The 23,871-nt window shown below is 41.6% G+C and overlaps 1 protein-coding gene across 2 annotated transcripts in view; it reads left to right on the top strand.

The window, feature by feature from the left end:
- Positions 1–298: 298 nt before the first annotated feature.
- The window catches only part of SAMSN1 (SAM domain, SH3 domain and nuclear localization signals 1), a 75,046-nt gene continuing 51,473 nt past the window's right edge, over positions 299–23,871 (top strand). Inside the window, exons 1-6 of one of the 2 annotated variants that reach the window (XM_075263479.1) lie at positions 299–429; positions 2,243–2,462; positions 6,129–6,260; positions 14,573–14,623; positions 22,190–22,236; positions 23,416–23,456. In XM_075263479.1, coding sequence (XP_075119580.1) covers positions 2,439–2,462; positions 6,129–6,260; positions 14,573–14,623; positions 22,190–22,236; positions 23,416–23,456 — 295 coding nt within the window. In that variant the 5' untranslated portion in view covers positions 299–429; positions 2,243–2,438. The remainder of the gene's footprint in view (positions 430–2,242; positions 2,463–6,128; positions 6,261–14,572; positions 14,624–22,189; positions 22,237–23,415; positions 23,457–23,871) is intronic. The other variant, XM_075263480.1, reaches the window with a different exon arrangement.

Raw genomic sequence — 23,871 nt, 5'->3', positions numbered from 1 at the left:
CTCTCTGTACAGGTGACAGGTCACTTCAAACAGAAGCGTTTACAGGGTCAATTTTAATTTGTCCAACTTTAATCTGGAATTTCTAAGCTGTTTGAGCCGCTGTCCATAAATGAAGAGCTTAGCAAGATTTCTCTTGCTAGTACTGGCCACACGGTGCCCTATCACTTTGCCAAGGCCCCGAGGGGCCGTCCAGCTGTGCCGCAATTAAACACATCTTGCAGTCATTGGTATTGTCCTTAACAAGGTCACAGTTCTACTGAGCAAACAGAAATAATATCTGCTCGGAATTTCCATCTGGGCTTAAAACCCAGCGTTGCGGAGATGTTGTAGCTGAACGTCCTGTGCACAGTCTCCTGAGTCCAGGCTTATGGAATTAAACACTCAAACAGGGGCTAATGCCAAAAGCACATTCAGGATTGCAAGGCGGTGGTGAGTATTACCGGATGATCACTGAATTGGATGGTGGATAAAATTAATCATGACATTTCTAATGAGCATTAACACTCATTAACACCGTGTTTGTTTTATTGCAATTCATTTCACTCTGAAAAAAAAAAATTTGAAAAAAATATAAAATATTTTGCCATTATTCAGAAAACTAAGGGCTAGTTCACACGTGGGCAAAGGGGAGGTTTTTGACAGCGGAATTCGCTTCAAAAACCTCTCCTTTAACATGGTGGTCTATGTAGACCACTAGCTTTTTTTTTCCTCCTAGCGTTTTCCGCCTGAAGAAGCGACATGACCTTTCTTCAGGCGGAAAACGCCTGAAGAATTGCATAGAAGTGAATGGGAGGCGAAAACCGCGCGGTAAAAAAACGTGCGGTTTTTTGCACACAAAACCGCGCGTTTTTTTACAAAAAACCGCGCGGTTTTCGCCTGCAGTTTCTATAGCACATATAGGAAAAAAAAACCCTAGCGAAAACCGCTAGCGAAAACCGCGTCAAAAACCTCGTCAAAAACCGCGCGGAATGCAAAAAACAGCGTCAAAAAAACTCCTCGAGGTTTTTTACCTCGCACAAATAAGCTAGGCGGTTTTCACGTGTGAACTGACCCTAATAGCAACTGAATGATAATCTATATCAGTATTGTCATAGAAAATAATACTATATATAATATAGGGGCAAAATATGTCACAGAAGTATAACTAGGATGGAATTGTATGCAGGATTCTAGAAATGGTGTAGCAGAGCTGGGTTTGTCATCTGGGTTTATTGCGTGAGATCTCATTCTGTCAAGATAATATCTTAGCTTTACTTGATGTCCTGTCTAAAACCATAGACAACATGCAGCAGTATCATGTGATCTGCCAATGACAAACCCAGCTCTGCTTTATCTGTAAATCATGATGAAATAAATCATTTTTTGAGTGATCTCGGGCTGTCAGAGGATGAAAATAATAATCAGATGGTAGAAAAATGTAATTCTTCAGTTTTTATAAATTTTTTCCTTTTTTTTTTTTGCAATTTGAGTCAATGGAATACATGATTATATTTTATTTATATTTTATTATTATATTTTATTTATTTTTATTTATATATTTATATTATATAGTATTATTTATGTCTATATATATATACTGTATATCTACATATATATCTATATCTATATTATACATATATATATATATATATATATATATATATAGTCATATATATATAGTCATATATATATATATATATAATATACTATAATCATCAGTTTCATGTCAATGTCTTTGGGATTTGCAATAATTCTAAATGTATTAATTTGTTATTATTATTATTATTAATAATAATAATAATAATATGATTTATTTAATATATTTATTTAATCATATCTATGTAATGTAGAAAACTGTAATTCTCCCATTTTTAATACATTTTGAACACACACTTATAATTTCGGCGCATGCCATTGAATGATTTTGTAAGACTATTATTACAATGATCAGTTTGTATTTTTTTAAATTAATTTTAATGACATTTTTTTTTCCAAATTTCCATCTCTTTGCTGAATATTATAGATATAAATCATCTACATGATTATATGAGATTGCATTGTTTATGCATAGATTGAAGGAGCTGCACCCTACAATCTCAGCTCAGCTACATCGGACAAACTCGTCTCTTGACCTATAAAATACATAACAGTGAATTATTACAATGGCCGGTGCGCTGACCCGACAATAAATATTTTGGAGCACTTTCCATCTCTTTTCTGGCGATTATTGCTTTGATGGGAGCGCTGTCTCTTTTATTCGCAGAATGGCGTCCAGTCGGAAAGCCGGTCTCATTTAATAATGGGCTCTGAGTCCCATGGATTACTGCAGGGATTTTATCTTGCTGTAATCTCTAGGAAGAAATATACAAACAGCTGGGAGGACACGACGGATCAGCATTCTTCCATTGGAGCACTGAGGAAGACAACTTTTCAGGACAGAACTTAACCCAGATCCAAAAATGAATCTCTTCTGCTTCTCGCTGGTAAGTGGCACATTGACTGTAAGCGGTGATCACTAGGCTCTAGGGGGTATACAGGCTGTATACTGGTAGTAAGAGCATGTAGCCTAACTCCTGTGCATGGTGACTGTGCACATGAACCCTCTCTATACAGTATATACCTTATACATTTATGCATGCATTTATTATATAGTGTATGTACTGGTGCAGTAGAGCTGAGTTTGTAATGTTTTACTTATAACAATGTATCAATGCATTAGATTTACCTGTATATAACCACAGAGGTTGTCACATGCCAGGATAGATATCTTGCTACATAGATCAAATACAGACGTATGGATGTCAAGGACAAGATTATTATACATTAAGCTACATTATTCATGGTTAGATTGGTTATAATCCGCAACACTATTGATCATTAGATAAGTATCTAGAAGGGATGTCATAGTGTCTGCCATTACTAAGTCTTGGAGTAGGGTATTGTATAGTTCACTGCTGTAACTGTAAAAAACCCTTTCCTGGAACTAGATAGATAGATAGATAGATAGATAGATAAATAGATAGATAGATAGGAGATAGATAGATAGATAGATAGATAGATAGATAGGAGATAGATGGATAGATAGGAGATAGATAGATAGATAGATAGATAGATAGATAGATAGATAGATGATAGATAGATAGATAGATAGATAGAAGATAGATAGATAGATAGATAGATAGATAGATAGATAGATAGATAGATAAAGAGATAGATAGATAGATAGATGGATAGATAGATAGATAGATAGATAGATAGATAGATAGATAGAAGATAGATAGATAGATAGGAGATAGATAGATAGATAGATAGATAGATAGATAGATAGATAGATAGAAGATAGATAGATAGGAGATAAATAGATAGATAGATAGATAGATAGATAGATAGATAGATAGATAGATAGATAGGAGATAGATAGATCAATAGATAGTAGGACTAGAGAAACAGACACAGATTATATAGAAAGTGTCAGGGTTGGGATATTTTTGCATGTGACTTGTTGAATATCCACAAAACTACGGTATATTTTATCTTTTTTCTATGTTTTAAACCTATCAATTTGTGATATCTCTGTAAAATATATTGGGGCTCATGTCAGAGGTGAAGAAGAGATAATTCATTTCTACATGTCTTATATATTATACTGACACATGGTAGATTTGGGACAATCGCTGCCAGAAGTGTCCTCATGTGTGACCTGCCCATCTTACATTCAGACAAGTTTTACATGACCAACTATTACATTAGATTATTATATTGATGCCTGTGATGTCCCCACTTTATATTCTTTTTTTTTTTTTACATGTCTTTGCACCAGACTGATCAATACTAAAGTGAACACTAAAATTCTTCATGATGTAACAATTCTGAAGCCAATTTTTTCTAACTCTGTCTTATGTTGTTCTTCTGCTATTACTCCTTACATGAGGGCGTAGGGGGGCCATTACACTGCATGGAAGCATAGGGGGTTCATTATAGTGCATGGCGGAAAAGGGGGCCAATATATTGTGTAGGGGACATAAGGGGACCATTATATTGTGCAGGGGACCATTATATTGTGCAGGGGACATAAGGGGGGCATTATATTGTGCAGGGGACATAAGGGGGCCATTATATTGTGTAGGGGACATAAGGGGGGCATCATATTGTGCAGGGGACATAAGGGGGCCATTATATTGTGTAGGGGACACATGGGGGCCATTATATTGTGTAGAGGACATAAGGGGGCCATTATATTCTGTAGGGGACATAAGGGGGCCATTATATTGTGCAGGGGACATAAGGGGGCCATTATATTGTCCAGGGGACATAAGGGGGCCATTATATTGTGTAGGGTACATAAGGGGGCCATTATATTGTCCACGGGACATAAGGGGACCATTATATTGTGTAGGGGGCATAAGGGGGCCATTATATTGTGTAGGGGACATAAGGGGGCCATTATATTCTGTAGGGGACATAAGGGGGCCATTATATTGTGCAGGGGACATAAGGGGGCCATTATATTGTGTAGGGGACATAAGGGGGCCATTATATTGTGCAGGGGACATAAGGGGGCCATTATATTGTGCAGGGGACATAAGGGGGCCATTATATTGTGCAGGGGACATAAGGGGGCCATTATATTGTCCAGGGGACATAAGGGGGCCATTATATTCTGTGAGTGTCACAAGGGGGGCAGAATACTGTTGTGAGGGCCACATGGTCCAGTTGGTGTGCTGCTGCAAAAAAAAAACACCCAATTTCGATAGCTTTTAGAGGAACACGTAAATCAAACTTGAGCCCATTGCAGTGACCTGGAGCAGGCCCTGCCCTTCTGGATCACATTTAGGAAACTGCTCTTCTGTACATCATTTTACCTCATAGAAAGATTGGATTTTGGCACAAGAGAAGGGAGGATTTTCCCATGACCCCATTGATCATAAAATACGTGTAGAAGAAGTGATCCCTGTAAATCTGATGCGAGGTGTCTATGGACTTCTATGACAACTCCACGACTCTGTGACAACATTATAGCTCTATAGGTCATTGTCAGGAATTGGTAACTTGGGAAGAAATAACAGCACAGAGTGATAGCAGTATGTGGTATATAGTGGACATTATATGAGAACCCTCCTCCAAAAAAAGAAAATAAAAAATCCACTACAATAAGTTTTTGAGTCCTTCCCTTTGGGTTCCTAGACATTCCCTTCATCAGTTCCTTTATAAACTTCTCTCTGGAAAAGTTAAAAAGTTCTCCAATGGACAAATATTGTATATGTACAGTAAGTATAGAACTATATGGGACATATCCATACCCCCTGCAACTAGGAGAGGTCACTGCAGAATCTTAGCACGGCTATGAGGATGAGGCACAACCGAGTCCACGTCTGAGGTAGAGTCCATCAGAAATCATGGCCAAAAAAAAAGTTCCACACGCCCAATTTTTTCACTCCATGATTTTTGACAAAAAAAAAAACCGGACACCTAAGGGATCCCTCTATAGTCAATGGTACTCGTCCGTCATTGGACAGGCAGTTTTTCCATTGTTCTGGTCTGTTTCCAAGGCGAATGTTGTGTCATGGGGTCATGTTGGTTCCCACCCAGTTTCTCCAGTAGTATGTATAACCTCTGTAATGGGCACATATTGGATGCTCACCATGGGACCCAAACAATGGAGAGCCAGATGCCTGTGAAAACGGTTACACACGGACACCACCGGAGACCACTAACTATAATGGTGTCTGCTGGGTGTTCGTTGGTCGGCCGCCATTTGAAAACTGAAACAGGTGGAGAGAAAAGCCCTCCTCTCTGTAGATTTTAGGTGGTTGCTCCATTGGAACTTAGACTTACCTGTCAGTTCCCCTGATATCTATTTCAGTAAATAACTACATGCCCCAGGACAATAACCAAGCACTGGTATATCCTAAAACAGACGTCAAGACATGTTGGGAGCCATGACAGCTTCTATTTAACCCCTTCCAGCACTATCATGTCGCATAGATAACGCTATTTCACAGCTCGGACCCGAGACTAGCTTAACTCCTCACATGCCATGATCAATAGGTCCCAAAACTGCCCTGTGCCCTTAAAGGGTTAACCCTCTCGTTCTAATTCACATGTATAGATAAAATAGTAAATTAATATTTGTGGCTGTATTTTTGCAGGAAGGATCTATGGACAGTCTGTACGAGCCAGTGGAAAACGTACAAGAGACAACCAGGAGCCATGATAACAGAGCCGGCAGTCCCCATTGTACCTTCACAAAGATGGCGTCACAGGAAAGATCCTACTCTATGGTGAGCCGCAGACAGTTATTGTAATGGCCGTGTCAACATTTTGCGTGTAAATGCAGCTATGGACGCCAAATAGATGCTGACCACAGCCAATGTGCCTCAGTCCCCCCAGTGACGCGCGCCAATGGCGTGGACAAACGTTTAGGTAGAGAACATAAAGTCACCGCATCGGTGGCTCCTCCAATGGCAGCTCTAAGGTAATGGCCTGTCAGGCTGGAAGACAGATCTAAATCTGTAGGATCTACTGCCAGAACTTGAAGGCTACTGTCTATGGGATTGATGGATCAAATGGATTTTCTGTGACTTCTGTGATCCACATCCTTAGGATAGGTTATCAATATGCGGGTCTGACACCCAGGACCCAGACTGATCAGCTTGAAAAGGTCCCAGGACCACAAGTGCTATGGTCTCTCCCCTGTGCCGATGACGTCATGTTCATCCGTCACATGGTACAATGGCAGCTTAGTCCTATTCATGTGACCGGGGCTCTTATGATCTATGCTGCGCTGTGCTTAGTATTCAATGTCAGACCCCCACCAATCAAACCTATCCATAGGGTAGGTTCAGTATATAAGTCCTGTAAAAGGTGTGTTAAGGGTTAGAGGTAGCAATCTCTACTGGACCCTGGAGAAAACACCATTATCATATATATTACGTGGAAAATGTGCCCCATTACATATTATACATTGGGGCGCAGGAGTTTCAGCCTCATCTGGGGGTACCTTCCATCTATACAGAACGTCTGCACATCCAGGTTTAATTGCATCAGAAATATTTCTGTTATCATTGCATATGCAGGATCTATTATTAATAGAGTCCAGTCTAATATAATCTAGGTTTAGGGAGAAAAATATTAATACCATATCATAAAAATAGGAATGGCTCTTACTGACTGCAGTACCTGGTCTGGCCACTACATAGAGAACAGTGCTGTCTGCTTCCTGCTCCATTCTCTCTGTATCAACTGATGAGAATTGCTGATTCATGGACTTGGTGGGATGTCAGACTCTCACCAATTTGAAACTGATAACCTATTGGTAACCTCTATAAAGACCATGTATGCTCCCTTAGGAATGCTTGGAAAAGGAATGCTAATTATAGGGTCAACGATTTGAAGACAATTCCTTAGGATGACAAGGAGCTTCATCAGTTCTATCAAGTAGTCGGGGCCTCAGTTGTTTAAGGCTTTGAGGGTCAGCAAACAAACTTACTATTATGGCGATAAGATGAGGCCATTTGGTTAATGACCTTACTGCAGGATATCTATGGTGGTCTATATCATGGGGGTCCTATGGATACTGTGTGGTTATGAAGGCATGAAGCAGAGTTCATAGATGGTCTTTTGGAATGAGGTCTTTATGTTTCGCAGGTGGAAGAATGAAGATTCAAAGGGATATGTCTATCTTAGTCATTCATGGTCTATCCACTTCTGGCAGATATGGGCACCACCTTTGGGTCTGAGCTTTGCATTTTCCATAGAGTTATTACATGTAAAAGTTGCCATTTTGCTTTTAGGCACTGAACTCTGGTCAAGAGAAATATAGCCCCGCCCAGTTGTCTTTTACCCATTCCTGTAATTCAGCTGAGTTGGGTGTCATGTCTTAGCGCTGCCATTCCAGACCCTATTGGTAGATTATTTTGCCTAATTTCATCATGTCAACCTAGCCCTGTGGTTGAGGGGACTGTTGAGGGTATTGATAACCCGATATACTTTGTAGTCTGACAAACAGGAAGTATCTGGTGCAATATCTGGTGCAAATACAGAAGCGTGCTAAAAAGTGGGCCATTTGACCTAACTTGTATGCCAGAAAACCACTGTACAAGTCACGTTATATTGGCACACCTGAGTCTATGTATTAAAATGAGTTGTATGATGAGTCAGTTCATAATGAGTTACGAATGTTGCAAAGATTTTGGGTTCAGCTGAAACCAAAATTTTGGGGGTTTGCCACCCACGAGCTACTATAATACCGTGTGGTCTGTTCAGACCCAGAGTATAATAAGCAGAGGTGTAAAAAGGTTGTCTCAGCGATCGCGTGCAACGAGGACTTCCGCCAGTAGACAACAACAGACTGGGGGACCGGACCACACTGAGAGCCATCAAAGCACCGGAGAAAGGCGACAATGATTTTTTTTTCTCCACCCCTGACCGATTTAAAAAATAATATAGACACTTCCTTTTAAGGGAGGTGTGTAAACATAACAAACCATTTTATTCACCTCTCCTGGTCCTGTCCTCTTTGGGGGCTCCTAAATGACATCAACATCATTGGGGGGACTAGTGTCTAAACATCATGACATTGGCGTGCTCCATGTAATTGTTGAGGCCCAATCATAGACCTCAGAAGTCCATGGGGAGCCACTAACGTCATTCAGGGGGATGGAAGAGGATTAAAGAGAACAATGACCAGCACTGGGCACCATGATGGAGCTCTAATAATTCAGATGTCATGGTCAACTGTATCAGACATTGCTGAACGATCCTGTCCTCTTCGAGGGCTCCTAAATGATATCAACATCATTGGGGGACCAGCGTCTAAACATCATGACATTGGCGTGCTCCATGTAATTGTTGAGGCCCAAAAATAGACCTCAGCAGTCCATGGGGGGCCACTAACATTATTCAGGGGGATGGAGGAGGCCTAAATAGGACAAGGACCAGCACTGGGCGCCATGATGGAGCGCTAGTAATTCAGATGTCATGGTCAACTGTATCAGACGTTGCTGAACGATCTAGGGGTAGGCAACCTTTTCTGTTCGGCGTGCCGATTTAAATTAAAAAATCAAAGATGAGGTCCTTGGAGTGCCGAGCAATAATTGTAAAGCTGACGACACCTACACTAAAGTCATATAGCACTAACCGCAACATAGGGGTGCTGTCATACTGCGCTCCCAGCCACATGCGCTCACCACTATTTGCCTGGATATACATGTGCTTTTCCTTTAGAAGCAATGTAAGTACATGCGTAACCCACAATTAGTGGTAATGTATGTGACTGGGAGCAGAGTGAGGTCATACCTGTAGGGGGCGACACACAATGTACCTGTATGCTCCATCCAGTCCTTGGCCGTTAGTAACTTCAGTTTTCTGTAAGGGAGCGTTCACACTACCGTCGGTGTCCGACAGCTAGTGTCCGCTGCTAATGTCCGTTCAAAATCTTGTGGGGATATTAGTATCGGACTCTAGCTGTGTCCGTGACATTTTGCATTGATTTAAATGGACATCGGGTGCGTTCTTTTACTGTCCGTGCCTGTCCTTAACTGTCCGTTCACAAAGATGTCCGACTTTTCAAGCGGACAGCAAAACCCGATATGTAGGTTTTTCTGTCCGCTTGAAAAGTCGGACATCTTTGGGAACGGACACTTAAGGACAGGCACGGACAGTAAAAGAACGCACCCAGTGTCCGTTTAAATCAATGCAAAATGTCACAGACACAGCTAATGTCCGATACTAATATCCGCACAAGATTTTGAACAGACATTAACAGTGGACACTAGCTGTCGGACACCGACGGTAGTGTGAACGCTCCCTAAGTGAAACGCAGATTAATTTGTCACTTTTAGTTCCTGGTGGTGCAATAACAGCAAAACCCCAGCCAGGAATTAATGGGTGTCACACTTTCAACAAAGTGAATGCACTGGTGCCCAGGAACTGGATTTGGCTATAATTGCATCTAGTTACAGTGTCACCACCTAATAGAATCACACTAAAGCTGAGGCCACACATTACAAAAATGCAGCTTTTTTTATTGCAGATTTAGCTGCGTTTTTCTTTCCGTCAAAGTCAAGAATGGCTAGAAAACGAATGGGAAATATATAGGAAGCTTCTTATATGTCTCCCTCCTGCTCAATCTACTCCTGGCTTCGGCTCAAAAAAAAACAGCAAAATCTGCAACGAAAAAAAGCTGTTTCTGCAATGTGGGGCTTTAGCCTAAGGCTGAGGCACAGGGAACACAGCTTTTTTTGTTACATATTTTGCTGTGTTTTTCTGAGCCTAAACCAGGAGTGGATTGAGCAGAAGGGAGACGTATAAGAAGCTCCCTATATATTTCCCATTCCTTCTGTAGCCATTTTTAGCTTTGGTTGAAATAAACCGCATGAAAATCTGCAACAAAAATGCTGCGTTTCTGTAACATGGGGCATCAGCCTTACGCCTCCTGCATACAAATGGCACGGATGTGGTTTTCACTGACCTACATGTTAAAAATGAATTGACAGGGCTGCAAATGCAGACAGATATAGGGGATGTATAGGACAGATATAGGGGATGTATAGGGCAGATATAGGGGATGTATAGGACAGATATAGGGGATGTATAGGACACATATAGGGGATGTATAGGACAGATATAGGGTATGTATAGGACAGATATAGGGGATGTATAGGACAGATATAGGGGATGTATAGGACAGATATAGGGTATGTATAGGACACATATAGGACCTGCGCCATAGTTTTCAGCTCTTTAATTTGGCCCAGATACACAGCCACAAAAAGAATGGCTGTATATATGGGTCAATTGAAATATATAGGTCTGTACTTTATCCACAGTTGTAGATAAAGAGTCTGGTCATGTGCATTACAGGTTAACAACTCAATGTGCCTCATATTAATAGCAGTTAACCCCATCATGTCCCTCACATTAACCCCCTGTGTGCTTTACATAAGGTACACTGATATGTGAGACATATGGAGGTAATAAGTGAATATCTTCATTATAAAGGTCCTTCATTAGTACCCCCACATGTCTCACATATCAGTAACCCTTATGTGAGCCACACAGGGTTAATGTGAGGGACATGATGGGGTTAACTGTTATTAATGTGAGGCACATGGAGTTACTAAAACTAAATTAATAACCCCAAATGCCTGACATTAATGAGAATAGTCAGTAACACACGTACCTGGTGTTGTGTTTGCTTTCACTTTGCTTCCTCTCCTCCTCAGGGCTGCAGACGGCAGGAGCTCCTCCTCACGTGTAGCAGCAGGTCCAGGGAGCCCTTATCCTGTGCAGTGAGAGGCTCACCTCTGATTGGTGGGCAGTGAGAGAAGGGGGCGTGTCCTACACCGCAGCTCTACCAGAGCACTGAAAGGACGCTCTCTCTTTCAATTTTAGGGTGCATTCAGACTACGTAACGCCAGGCGTGTATGAGAGCCGTACACGCCGGCATTACGGCAGACTGCCGAACACTTCCCATTCACTTCAATGGGAGCGCTCGTAAGGGTGCATTCACACGGAGTAAAATGGAGTGTAATTTGGAGCGTTTACGGAGCGTTTACGGAGCGTATACGGAGCGTTTACGGAGCGTTTACGTAAACGCTCCGTAAACGCTCCGTATACGCTCCGTAAACGCTCCAAATTACACTCCATTTTACTCCGTGTGAATGCACCCTAACAGCGGCGTTTACGAGCGCTCCCATTGAAGTGAATGGGAAGTGTTCGGCAGTCTGCCGTAATGCCGGCGTGTACGGCTCTCATACACGCCCGGCGTTACGTAGTCTGAATGCACCCTCAGTGTGAAGTCTCAGGCTGGCTGCCGTGCCAGCATAATATGCCTCGCGTGCCAGGGGTTGCCGACCCCTGATCTAGACAATCCCTTTCATTATATGTAACAGAATAACATACTAATGCTTTACTATTATGTGCTGAGTCTTGTTGTTGCTGCTGTTGTGTCTGAGAAGCAGCTTATAGCTGTCCAGTCGGTGTAGACGTCACGTTTATAATCTGTAAATACCATACGCTGCACAAGCATGGTGGACAGACGTACTTCTATGATTATTGCAGCGTCGCTCCGGAAGACCGGCCACGAAATATAAACAGTCATAAAAAAAGACCAAACTCTTGAAGCTCGGAACTAATGAACAAAGTCTCCAGTAATTACACCCAGGCATTGGATAGGGACAATTAGCTTTTACTGAGCTCTGTTTTATTTTTCGGCAAGATTTTTAATGAGCCACTGTAAAGACTGTGGCAATATGAACATGGGAGATAAACTGCCTTTTCATGTAGGAAAATGTGAGTAATGGGATGGAAAATAAAGAAATCTTTATTATGTCGCGGCACTTCATTGTAATTACACAACAAATCAATAATCAATCACGTCTGTTCGGGCGGAAAATTCTTAGATGCAAATTTATGTAAACTAATCTTCTACAAAGATTATCTAGAACCGCCGTGTGAACTATTCCTCCATCCTAGTGACTTCAATAGGGAATAAAACAGCAGGGGAAATACAATTAACAAAACCTACATGTGCGTCTGCGCCATGGACCAAATTGGATGTAATATAAATATTGGGAACCAGAAAATGGTATATTAGAAAAATCATATTATATCAAAATAGATTTTGGGTTATTTTCTAGATTTTTTAAATGACTATCTATATAAAAAATACAGCTTTTATAGTGTTCATAATAGGTGCTGGTCAAAACATAATAGGCTGATATTTCTTGTTTTATTCAGTGTTCTTTTCAGCTTTACTGTGTTGACTGGGTCAGATTGGCAGAGTCATCTCCTTATACTGATGTAACCTCTGATAACTTTCTACAGTGTAACAACTCGCAAAAAAAAGTCATTGACATAGTCAAGTTGAATGTTGTGGTAGCTGTTTGTTATGGAATCATTCCTCAGTATCCATTATACCGGTTAGGATAGCAGATGGAGTTCCAGGCCAATAGTGAGAACCAATACTAGACACACTGGTAACCATGGGACTGAGCGCCCAGCATTCCCCACGCCGCACCAACTCCAACCCCACAGTGGTGTTCACAAGAGCTCCAGATGGTGGCGGTGGACTTGGCGGCTCTGCTAGGCAGAGTCACGGATCGGGGAATGCCAGACACACAGTGCACCACAAATCACAGCATCACCAACAGATCTTCAGAGTAGCGGTGCAGGTCCAAGGAACCAGAAGGCGGCAAGGGTGGTAGTCAGCAGGTGGCAGCAGAGTGTCAAAGCGTAGTTGTCCAATCCGAGTCGTCAAAGTGAGGGAAGCGTAGTACAGAGGGTAATCTAGAGGGAAGGTCAGGCCGAGTCGGTAACAGGAGAGCAGAGCAACACACAATCAGGTTCAGGGATCAGAGGTCTAAAGACAAGCCAGGGTCATAAACAGGAGCAGGCACAGTACACAATCAGGAGGCGAGAGGTAGAGTCAGAGGTCAAGACATGGGGTCAGAAACGAGGCAATCAGATAACAGGAGAGAACCGCTTATGGTCTGGAACAAGAGCCAATATTAAATAGGCTCCAGCCTACTGCTAGGCCTAAAAAACCGGAACCTTGGCGCAGCCCAGGGAACCGGGAGCACAGAGAGCAGAGGGCCGTCAATCTCTGCACAGCGTTGCAGAGGCTCCGGCCCTACTCCTAACAATAACTGAATCTTGAGAAACCCCTTTAAAATTCACCACCACGGGTCAGTTTCCAGGTAGATGCCAGTAATTTACAGGTAAAATCCAAAATAAATCCATCACATGTGGCTTTAACCTTATGGTTACTGCAATGTGCACCAGGCCCATCTGTCTTGGGTGGTCCATTATATACAATACTATCAATGTAGAAATATAGAATTACTTTCCAACCTACAAGGGTTGTACAAAACTCAGCAATCTTTGGCTTTGCGACATTGGCACCATTATATTGCCAAGACGGCTTCCCTGTACTCATCCATCCGTCAATAGGAAGACCGGCTATCTTGTCAACTAAATCATATAAGCAAGAAGAAACCTGAGGTGTCTTCCTGGCTTATGCCATTTATCTTCTTGCTACACACTTGTATACAATACATCTATGGGAACATATACCCGTAAGGAGGAGATGGGTTCCAGTGCTGATATATGTTTGACCGGCCTTGTTACCTGAATCTTTCTGCTTCATTGAAACTTGCTCACAAATACAAGAAGGAAAGGATTTACGATGCGATGGGCGGTCGTAACTCACACGTTGTGTTGTAGTTTATAGTGACGCGGATCTTAGCTTTTCATTTATAAACCAGAGAAACTATTATTATTACGCTACAGAATTTTTTTTGTTAATTTTGCATTATTTGGACTGGACGTGGGCGAGATTATTAAAGTTTCCAGGTTATCAAATTGAAAAGTGGATGAAGTACAAAAATTAATAATAATATTAATAATAATAATAATAATAATCATCATAAATAATAATACAATAAATAATAATAATTATATATATATATATATATATATATATATATATATATATATATATATATATGTTATAAATGACATTGACCATGTCTCCTCTCCAGACACAGGAAAACAAATACGGAATTTTTTTTTGTTTTTATCTGTTCACCAGAAAAAGGACCTAGCAGCGAGTCCTATTTTCGGTCTCCCCCGGCAGGATGTGGTATGTTCAGTGTCTGCTTTGTAGAAATATACGTGCCTGCAACAGATTACTGGGTAGATAGAAATTAGAGCTTATTTGCATATTGTAAAATAGCATTTTGATGTAGCGAGCGCATTTGGATCATGTTGTGTGAAATGCTTATTCGATGGAGCTCGCGCATTTACAGTTCATTTCACATGGGAATGTTTTGTAATGAGATCTGGATATAACTCAGTTCATATTATTATTTACAGTCAAGTCTCTCAATGGTATTGAAGCTAACATGAAAATCCTCGGCAGAAGATAGATCTCTAGCCAGAACCAGGGCTGTGGAGTCAGTAGACCAAACCACCGACTCTCCGAATCCTGCTCCGTCTACGACTTCAGCTGATAGAACCTCCTAAACTCTTCCAATTCAGAAAAAAAATTTAGTGATTGAATTCCTATGAGATATGTAAGACTCCGTTCCCACAGAGTAACGCGCCGCTCATTCTGACACGTAAACACGTGTCAGAGTGAGGCACTTCAAATCAGATCCTATTAACTTCAATGGGTGCCGCCATACGCGCGCTACCCATTGAACTCAATGGGAGGCTTTTTTTACCTATTGCCTTCAACGTGATACACGCGTATCACATTGAAAGCAATAGATAAAAAAGCCTCCCATTGAGTTCAATGGGTAGCGCACGTAAGACCGAACCCATTGAAGTCAATGGGATTCTGTTTTACTGTGCTCACTCTGACACGTGTTTACGTGTCAGAATGAGCGGAGCGTTACTCTGTATGAAAGCAGCCTTGGGAGGAAAATGGCGCTGAATTTGATGTGGAATCGGTGTCACATTCAGCGCTGAAAAAAAAGCCTCCCATTGACTTCGGTGGGTTGCTTGCAGAAAAAGGAACCAATTGAAGTCAATGGGAGGTTTTTTTTCAGCGCTGAATCTGAAGCAGCATTCACATTCAGCACCATTTTCCTCCGTCTGAATGCTCCCTTACAAACAATACATGTAATTAATTCTACAATATTAATAATTGTATAATTTAATTAAAAATAATAACTCTATTGTGAGGTCGTAGTCGGAGTAGGTGACTTTTTTTCCTGAGTCTGACTAATTCTGTCCCAAACTGGCTCCAACTGTACCTCCACCCCCCCTACTCCTACTCCACAGCCCTGGTCAGACCCCAATACCACTAGCTATCTTATGGAGTAGCAATCAGATTTTACATTCATTACAATGAACAGAATTCGTCTTGTAAAGTATCTTTAATAGGCGAACTGCTTTGTTTCAAGCCAGGGTCAACCCGAATATTTCAAATTTTTTGGTTATCAACTAAACCAAATAACCAGAGATTTTTTTCTCACATGAAGTAAAATGGCCACCGTGACATACATTGTGACAAATTATTATGCTCTAGAGTCTCTTCAGAACACAGGGCATAATAAGGGGAGGACCAAGGGAGGTGAAAAAAATCTAAAAAAATAAAAAAAATTATGCTCACCTTCCCTCACCTTTTTTTGGGCCTCCGCATGGTGTCTGGCACCCTCCTGGTTATATCATGTAACCGGGGTCACTGCTGAGGCCTGTGATTGGTCCATAGTGGCTCATAGTTACATTGCACACCATGTGTCGTAACATCATAATGCTCGGTGTGACCATTTAGGCCCAATCAGCAGTGACCCCAAGAACATGACATCACTGAAGGGACCAAGAGAATGGCATAAAATAGATAAGAAGAGCTATTCATCTGACCAATCCACCACTGCACCCATTGTAATGCTTCCTAGGTCCTGCTGGATTCCAGTTCTTGGTCCCTCTTGACCTACAAGAAATAAGCACTCGGCCAATTAGCCAATGATTGGTTGGGTCGTCATTTCCTGTGTGTCAAGAGTGACTAGGAAGTAGTCTTGGGAAGCGACGTAACTAAAATGGCAGAGGATCAGCGAGGTGAGTACGGCTTTTTTTATTTTTTGGATTTTTGGGGGTTCATACCTATGCCCATTTTTCGTTTGGGGATTCTGTTCCCCATTCTGCTTGAAAAATGCGGAGAGAAAAGTCCTGCAAGTTGGACTCTTCTCTGCATTTTTTGGGCAGAAACCCGGTGGACAACATTATAGTCTAAGGGTTTCCATGGCTAGCCGCTTTTGAAGTGGATTGGGTTTCCGTTTTTTGGGTCCTCAAGCGGACCTGAAGAACGGAAACACAAACACAGCTTAACTACTTTTCTATATTTTACCAAATACCCATTCTCATTCCTTTTCCTTGAATTATCTTTAGTTTTGGGTCTACACAATGGTCTTGACATTTCTGATTTACTAGGTACCAGTAAAATAAAATCTCAGGGTTGACTTCTTGGTATGGGCTGTCTCTTGGTATGGGCTTATATTTTGGCGGTTTCAATTGGTTAGGATTAGGTTGAGATTAACAAGATGAAATACCAGGGCTTGCCACCATCTGGAATCCTTGTATACAGCTTAGAAGCAATGTCTACAGACCATAAGATTACGGAAGTCTGGTCTAATTTCCCATCCTATACCATATACCGATGGGAAACCAATCTGTGGTCCTCCGGGCACCCTGTACATCACCGACTAACTCTTGTACGCTGTAACGATGGCCGACACCTTTACAGACACGGCCATTGTTAGATTAGAAAAAATATTGAATAAAACAACATAAAGGTAATGAATTTATGTGAAAGAAATTGTGTTAATTAGATTTTGTGTAAAGCGACCGATGAATACATAAACATTCCACGTGGAAAGCAGATGGGGCTTTGGTGACTTTCAATCAGAATATGTAAGATCTTAATCCCAAATTGCTTTAGAGACCTCTTTGTAAAAGTTGTTAACAGATGTTCAGCATCAGTAAGTTAATCCGAGCAATACAGTGTTAGAAATAATGTCACCCGAAGAGAATTAATAACCTGTAAGAAAAATAGCATGTGCCAAAGTCATGTGCTAAACGCTTCACAGGTGATCTAGAGCTCTCTAACCAGTGCCTACAAAAGTTTGAGGCAGGGGCGAATAAAATGCTACAAAGCTACAATATTTGGTGTGACCTTTGCCCTTTGCCTTCCATCACTTCTTCTCGGTACTATCAGTTTTTGGCAGAACTCAGCAGGGAGGTTGTTCCCGCCGCCATCTTGCAGAACTAAGCACAGATCTTCTGTAGATATAGACTTGTCCAATCCTTCTGTCCCTTCATGTCATTCCAGACAGACTGGATGACGTTGAGATCAGAGTTCTGCGGGGGCCGGATCATCAGTTCCAAGGCTCCTCCTCCAAAGAGCAAATGTCACACCAAATATTGATGGGATTTACATTTCTCTGTTGAAAATTAACTATTAATCCTTCTATTTCTAAAAACATTCTTACTTCACAGCACGTTTCCCACATTTACTCATAACTTTTGTCCAATCCTTCTGTCTCTTCAAACTGGATGATGATGAGATCAGGGCTATATCTGTGGGGGCCAGATCATCACTTCCAGGATAACTTTCCATCAGAATATGCAAGATCTTAATACCTCTTTATTTATGTATCTGGCTTGCATAACACCAACATATTCCACAGTCCCATAAAGCATTCACAATCTGCCTTAAAGGGGTTGTTCCATGAAAAGCATCCTATCTACAGTCATGGCCAAAAGTTTTGAGAATGATACAAGTATTAATTTTTACAAAGTCTACTGCTTCAGTTGTTCTAATGGCAATTTGCATATACTCCAGAATGTTATACAGAGTGATCAGCTTAACAGCAATTACTTGCAAAGTCAATATTTGCCTAGAAAATGAACTTTATCCCCCAAAACACATTTCAACATCATTGCAGCCCTGCCTTAAAAGGACCAGCTAACATCGTTTCAGTGATTGCTCCAGTAACACAGGTGCGGGTGTTGATGAGGACAGGGCTGGAGATCAATCTGTCATGATTAAGTAAGAATGACACCACTGGACACTTTAAAAGGAGGCTGGTGCTTGGTATCATTGTTTTTCTTCTGTTAACCATGGTTATCTCTAAAGAAACACGTGCAGTCATCATTGCACTGCACAAAAATGGCCTAACAGGGAAGAGTATCACAGCTAGAAAGATTGCACCTCAGTCAACAATCTATCACATCATCAAGAACTTCAAGGAGAGAGGTTCCATTGTTGGCAAAAAGGCTCCAGGGCGCCCAAGAAAGACCAGCAAGCGCCAGGACCGTCTCTTAAAAGTGTTTCAGCTGTGGGATCGGGCTACCAGCAGTGCAGAGCTTGCTCAGGAATGGCAGCAGGCAGGTGTGAGTACATCTGCACGCACTGTGAGGCGGAGACTCTTGGAGCAAGACCTGGTCTCAAGGAGGGAAGCAAAGAAGCCACTTCTCTCCAGAAAAAACATCAGGGACAGACTGATATTCTGCAAAAGGTACAGGGAGTGGACTGCTGAGGACTGGGGTAAAGTCATTTTCTCTGATGAATCCCCTTTTCGATTGTTTGGGACATCTGGAAAACAGCTTATTCGGAGAAGACGAGGTGAGCGCTACCACCAGTCTTGTCTCATGCCAACTGTAAAGCATCCTGAAACCATTCATGTGTGGGGTTGCTTCTCAGCCAAGGGAATCGACTCTCTCACAGTCTTGCCTAAAAACACAGCCATGAATAAAGAATGGTACCAGAATGTCCTCCAAGATTAACTTCTCCCAACCGTCCAAGAGCAGTTTGGCCATCAACAATGCCTTTTTCAGCATGATGGAGCACCTTGCCATAAAGCAAAGGTGAGAACTAAATGGCTCAGTGAACAAAACATAGAGATTTTGGGTCCATGGCCTGGAAACTCCCCAGATCTTAATCCCATTGAGAACTTGTGGTCAATCATCAAGAGGAGAGTGGACAAACAAAAACCTACAAATTCTGACAAAATGCAAGCATTGATTGTGCAAGAATGGACTGCTATCAGTCAGGATTTGGTCCAGAAGTTGATTGAGAGCATGCCAGGGAGAATTGCAGAGGTCCTGAAGAAGAAGGGTCAACACTGCAAATATTGCAACGCTGCATTAACTCATTCTAACTGTCAATATAAGATTTATTACTCATAATATGATTGCGATTATATTTCTGTATGTGATAAAAACATCTGACAAACACACAGAAAAACCAGAGGGAGCAGATCATGTGAAAATAGAAGATTTGTGTCATTCTCAAAACTTTTGGCCATGACTGTATACTGCTAGTTTATGTGGATTTAAGAATTTTCCTAAATACATTGCTTTATTAAAATTGCTTTGTTTGGCCGCTATCTTAATTTATTCACTTCATTGTTTACACTCTGTTTCTATGGCCAAGGGGGTTATCTGCGGGGCTGAGTGCTCGGCAGCAGCTCTGAGCTGTTTATGTCTGACAAGTAATGGAGCTCCTCAGATAGGGGAGGGGGGAGGTGAGAGCTTCGGCATTTCTGACCTGTCTATTTTCAGCTCTTCCACTTATCAGCCGGTTTAATTGAATTTGGCTGATAAGGGCTGAGATAGGGAGTCCATTACTTCTGTACCTCTGACTCAAATCCAGCTCTGCTACATCAGTTTCCACATCAGCTTCATACTATGGTAATTCATTACCACCAATCGCTCATTACTGACTGCAAACATAGCAGATAGCAGACCAAGTGAAACCCCGCCCACCAATGTGTCAAGAAAACCAGGAAGTGAAGAGAGCACAGAGCCTGCAGGTTGGTGAACAAGGGTTATGGGAATACCCCTTTAATGCCTTTTGTTCTTGGTTGGAATTGAACCTGGGACTCCAGGGTTGCGAGCCATGATGGCCCCCTTTAAAAAACTTCAACCTCTCAACCACCAGGAAATACCACTCAACCCGTCGGTGGCCAAGTTGGGTGTCTAGAAGCAACCAGTAAGCAACAACATGCAAAAGATCTGGGCAGCATCAAAATGGGAGCAGTGGGGGTACTCTAATACCCAAACCATAGACAGAGATAAATGAGAGGACTTTTTTTGTAGTTTCCCTTGCACCCAGTAGATGGTGATACAATGCCAAAGCATTGTCTGCGTTATGTGCATACTATATACTAGGTAAAAAAATATGCAAATCTATTCTCCAGGATGTAATTAGAAGAACAGTGCCTCTGTCTTTTGGACCTCATCAGCATAGCACAGGGATACTAATTTGACAGAGTGAGAGACTATAGACTAGGGTCTGGGGATAATCATACACATTAGGGAGAGTGTGTGCCTACATAGGCAGTATGGAGACTTACAAGTTATTCCTGCTCTGCCAGGGATTCTGGGTAAAAAATATGCAAATCTATTCTCCACGATGTAATTAGGAGAACAGTGCCTCTGTATGCTGCCCTCACTCTGCCAAATTAGTATCCTTGTGATATGCTGACAAGGTCCAAAAGACCGAAACAGCGCTGTCCATAGCTGGGAATCTGTTCCTTTTGGAATAAAATATGCAAATCTATTCTCCAGGATGTAATTAGGAGAACAGTGCACTATGTACGCCGCCCTCTAGAGCCCTCTAATTGAATCCGCATCATGATTAAATAGACTTTTTAACTGAGTCATGCATGATTTTAAGGAGGCTGCCCTCTAGAGGGCAGCATACAGAGTGCACTGTTCTCCTAATTACATCCTGGAGAACAGATTTGGATATTTTTTACCCAGAATCCCTAGCGGAGCAGGAATGGCTTGTAAGTCTCCGTACTGCCTATGTAGGCACACACTCTCCATGATGTGTACGATTATCCCCTGATCCTTTTGGAATAGAAATACTAATTTGGCAATAAACCTCGCATCATGTCAGTAGGCTTATTAACTGAGTCATGCATGATGTTAAGGGGCTGCCCTCTAGAGGGCGGCGTACAGAGTGCACTGTTCTCCTAAATACATCCTGGAGAATAGATTTGCATATTTTTTACCCAGAATCCCTAGCGGAGCAGGAATGACTTGTAAGTCTCCGTACGCCTATATCGGCAAACATTCTCCCTAATGTATACTATAAACTACACAATTTTTCATTGTATTACACACATTCTTTGTATACCTGGGACTGATAGTGTCTCGGGTTTCTGGGTTTCCCACCCCAAATGTACTTTGTAATGGTTCTTTGTATTCACGTTGGCATTTGTAGGACATAGAACCTTTTTTTGAGATATCACAGATGCCACATGACAGCATGTTCTGTAACAAAGTGCCACCTATTGCCCACAGTGTAATAAATTTGGCAAACAGTATTATATATATTATAAGATATTTATAATATAAATAATCCCAATATATCAGTCTGTAATACAGAACCGCACTTTGATCCAGGTGGGTTGTTTCGGGAACTGTAGTTGGCACCAAGGACCAAGCAGGAGATCTTGCATACAAATACCAGTATAGGCATTTCTAACCATTAGAGATGGAAAACAAACATAAGAATAAATCTCTATTAAATCTGTGCTTGCACTTTCCAAGGTAAGTATGTGTCCTGACATATACCAAAGACAGAAAACTGCGACGTTGTATGCCTCAGGTGGCAAAAGGACATCCTCGGATATATTTGGTATCTCCATCTGGAACTTTTCTGACATATATTTTTATATATTTTTCTTTTAAGGAACTGTCGGATGTGAACCCTACTGACGTAAACAAGATACGCAAAAAGTAAGTGAAAAATAAATGAGAACTGCCTGGTGTGCCTGCCGTTGTATTTGATGCCGCAGTATGCAGTATACATAGTACTATGCTACAGGTACTATCCAGCTTGTGCAAAATTACTCATAGGTTTATCTGAGGCTTATTCACACAGCAGTGAAAGGTTCCGTTCTCACGGAGTAATGCAACGCTCATTTAGACCCGTATACACGTGTCAAATCAGATCCCATTGATTTCAATGGGTGCCGGCTTACGCGCGTAACACATTGAAATCAATGGGAGGCTTTTCAATGTGTTACGCTCGTAAGCCGGCGCTCTGACACGCGTATACGTGTCTAAATGAGCGGCGCATTACTCTGTGAGAACGGAGCCAAATACGGCCATGCGATGGTCTGTTTGGAATGGCTGATACACAGTAAAAACATATCCGCTCCGTAGTTCTGTCTTTGTCTGTTTTGATGGCCACATGGCCCCCATTGAAGTTAATGGGGACCAAGTAGGTAAAGGGACATACAGAAAATACGTTGTACGTTTAGATACTGGATAAAGAAGCTGAGAAAGGTCAGGTTAATGGGACCACAACTTAAGTGCATGTAAAGATGCTGCTCCAATGTCAGCCCAATGAGGTAGACTGAGCCAGAAGGTCCATCGGCCAACTTGTCTTCCATCACCTCTTTCCTCCTCACATGGGCTCCCCACTCCCTTAACCCATCCCCAAATACATGAGGCATTTGGCCCTCCCTCCCTGTGATCCGTGAAGTTTATTAAAAGAGTTTCCTGGGCTTATCAGATTGTTGGGGTATCACAGTTGGCTGATGGACCTTTTGGCTGACCTGGCTCACTGAAGTTGAGGTCACATTGACTTGACCTGTCTCAGCTTCTCTGTCCAGCCTCTAAACGTACAACATATTTCTTGTTCACCTTATTACAAGACCTGGCTATAATTCATGGTATAGTAAAGCGAGGCATTGTCCACACTGGCATCATCACTTCCATTTATAAAGGAACCATGGATGGTGTGATGGGTCTGTGTTTTGTAGGTGGTGCAAAGACCAGTGTTATCAGAACGTGACGCCCATTGGTGCTCTGTGGCTGCATAGTGGAGATCTTCTCAGTTGGACCCAATGCTTTGTGAGCTTTGACCATAAATCATATCTAATAACGTTATTAAAAATTCTCTTCTTTCAGGTCGCTCATACAGAAATCCATATCAGAAAATGAAGCATTCGGTACGTGTTAATATTTCATGGCACACAATAGGAATGGTTCATTGTTATGCACAATGTATCCCATATCATTATATGGAATTACAGTACAAATAAAATCTATGACATCACTATAGAGAGTAAATCCTTCCATCCATATATCCTTATCATGTGCCGATCACCAAGTCTATGAATCAATGGCACGACATAGAACGTATTATGGAATTTCCTTACACGACACCATTAGTAGATCAATGGAACATTAACCAACGTATTAACATCTTGACAATGCGATGAGAATAGTCTCCAGAGGGAAGTGATGGAATCTTTACTAATCCAACTTTACACTATCTCATCGTCCAACGTGAAGCCATTTGGATAGTATCAATGTAACGTCCCTATGATGGAGCCTTTAGTAGGAAATCCATTTGTCTTATGT

This window comes from Leptodactylus fuscus, chromosome 2 (assembly GCF_031893055.1).
Source record: "Leptodactylus fuscus isolate aLepFus1 chromosome 2, aLepFus1.hap2, whole genome shotgun sequence".
NCBI lineage: Eukaryota > Metazoa > Chordata > Amphibia > Anura > Leptodactylidae > Leptodactylus > Leptodactylus fuscus.
Note: the sequence above shows the minus strand (reverse complement) of the source record. Positions and strands in the feature narration are given on the sequence as shown.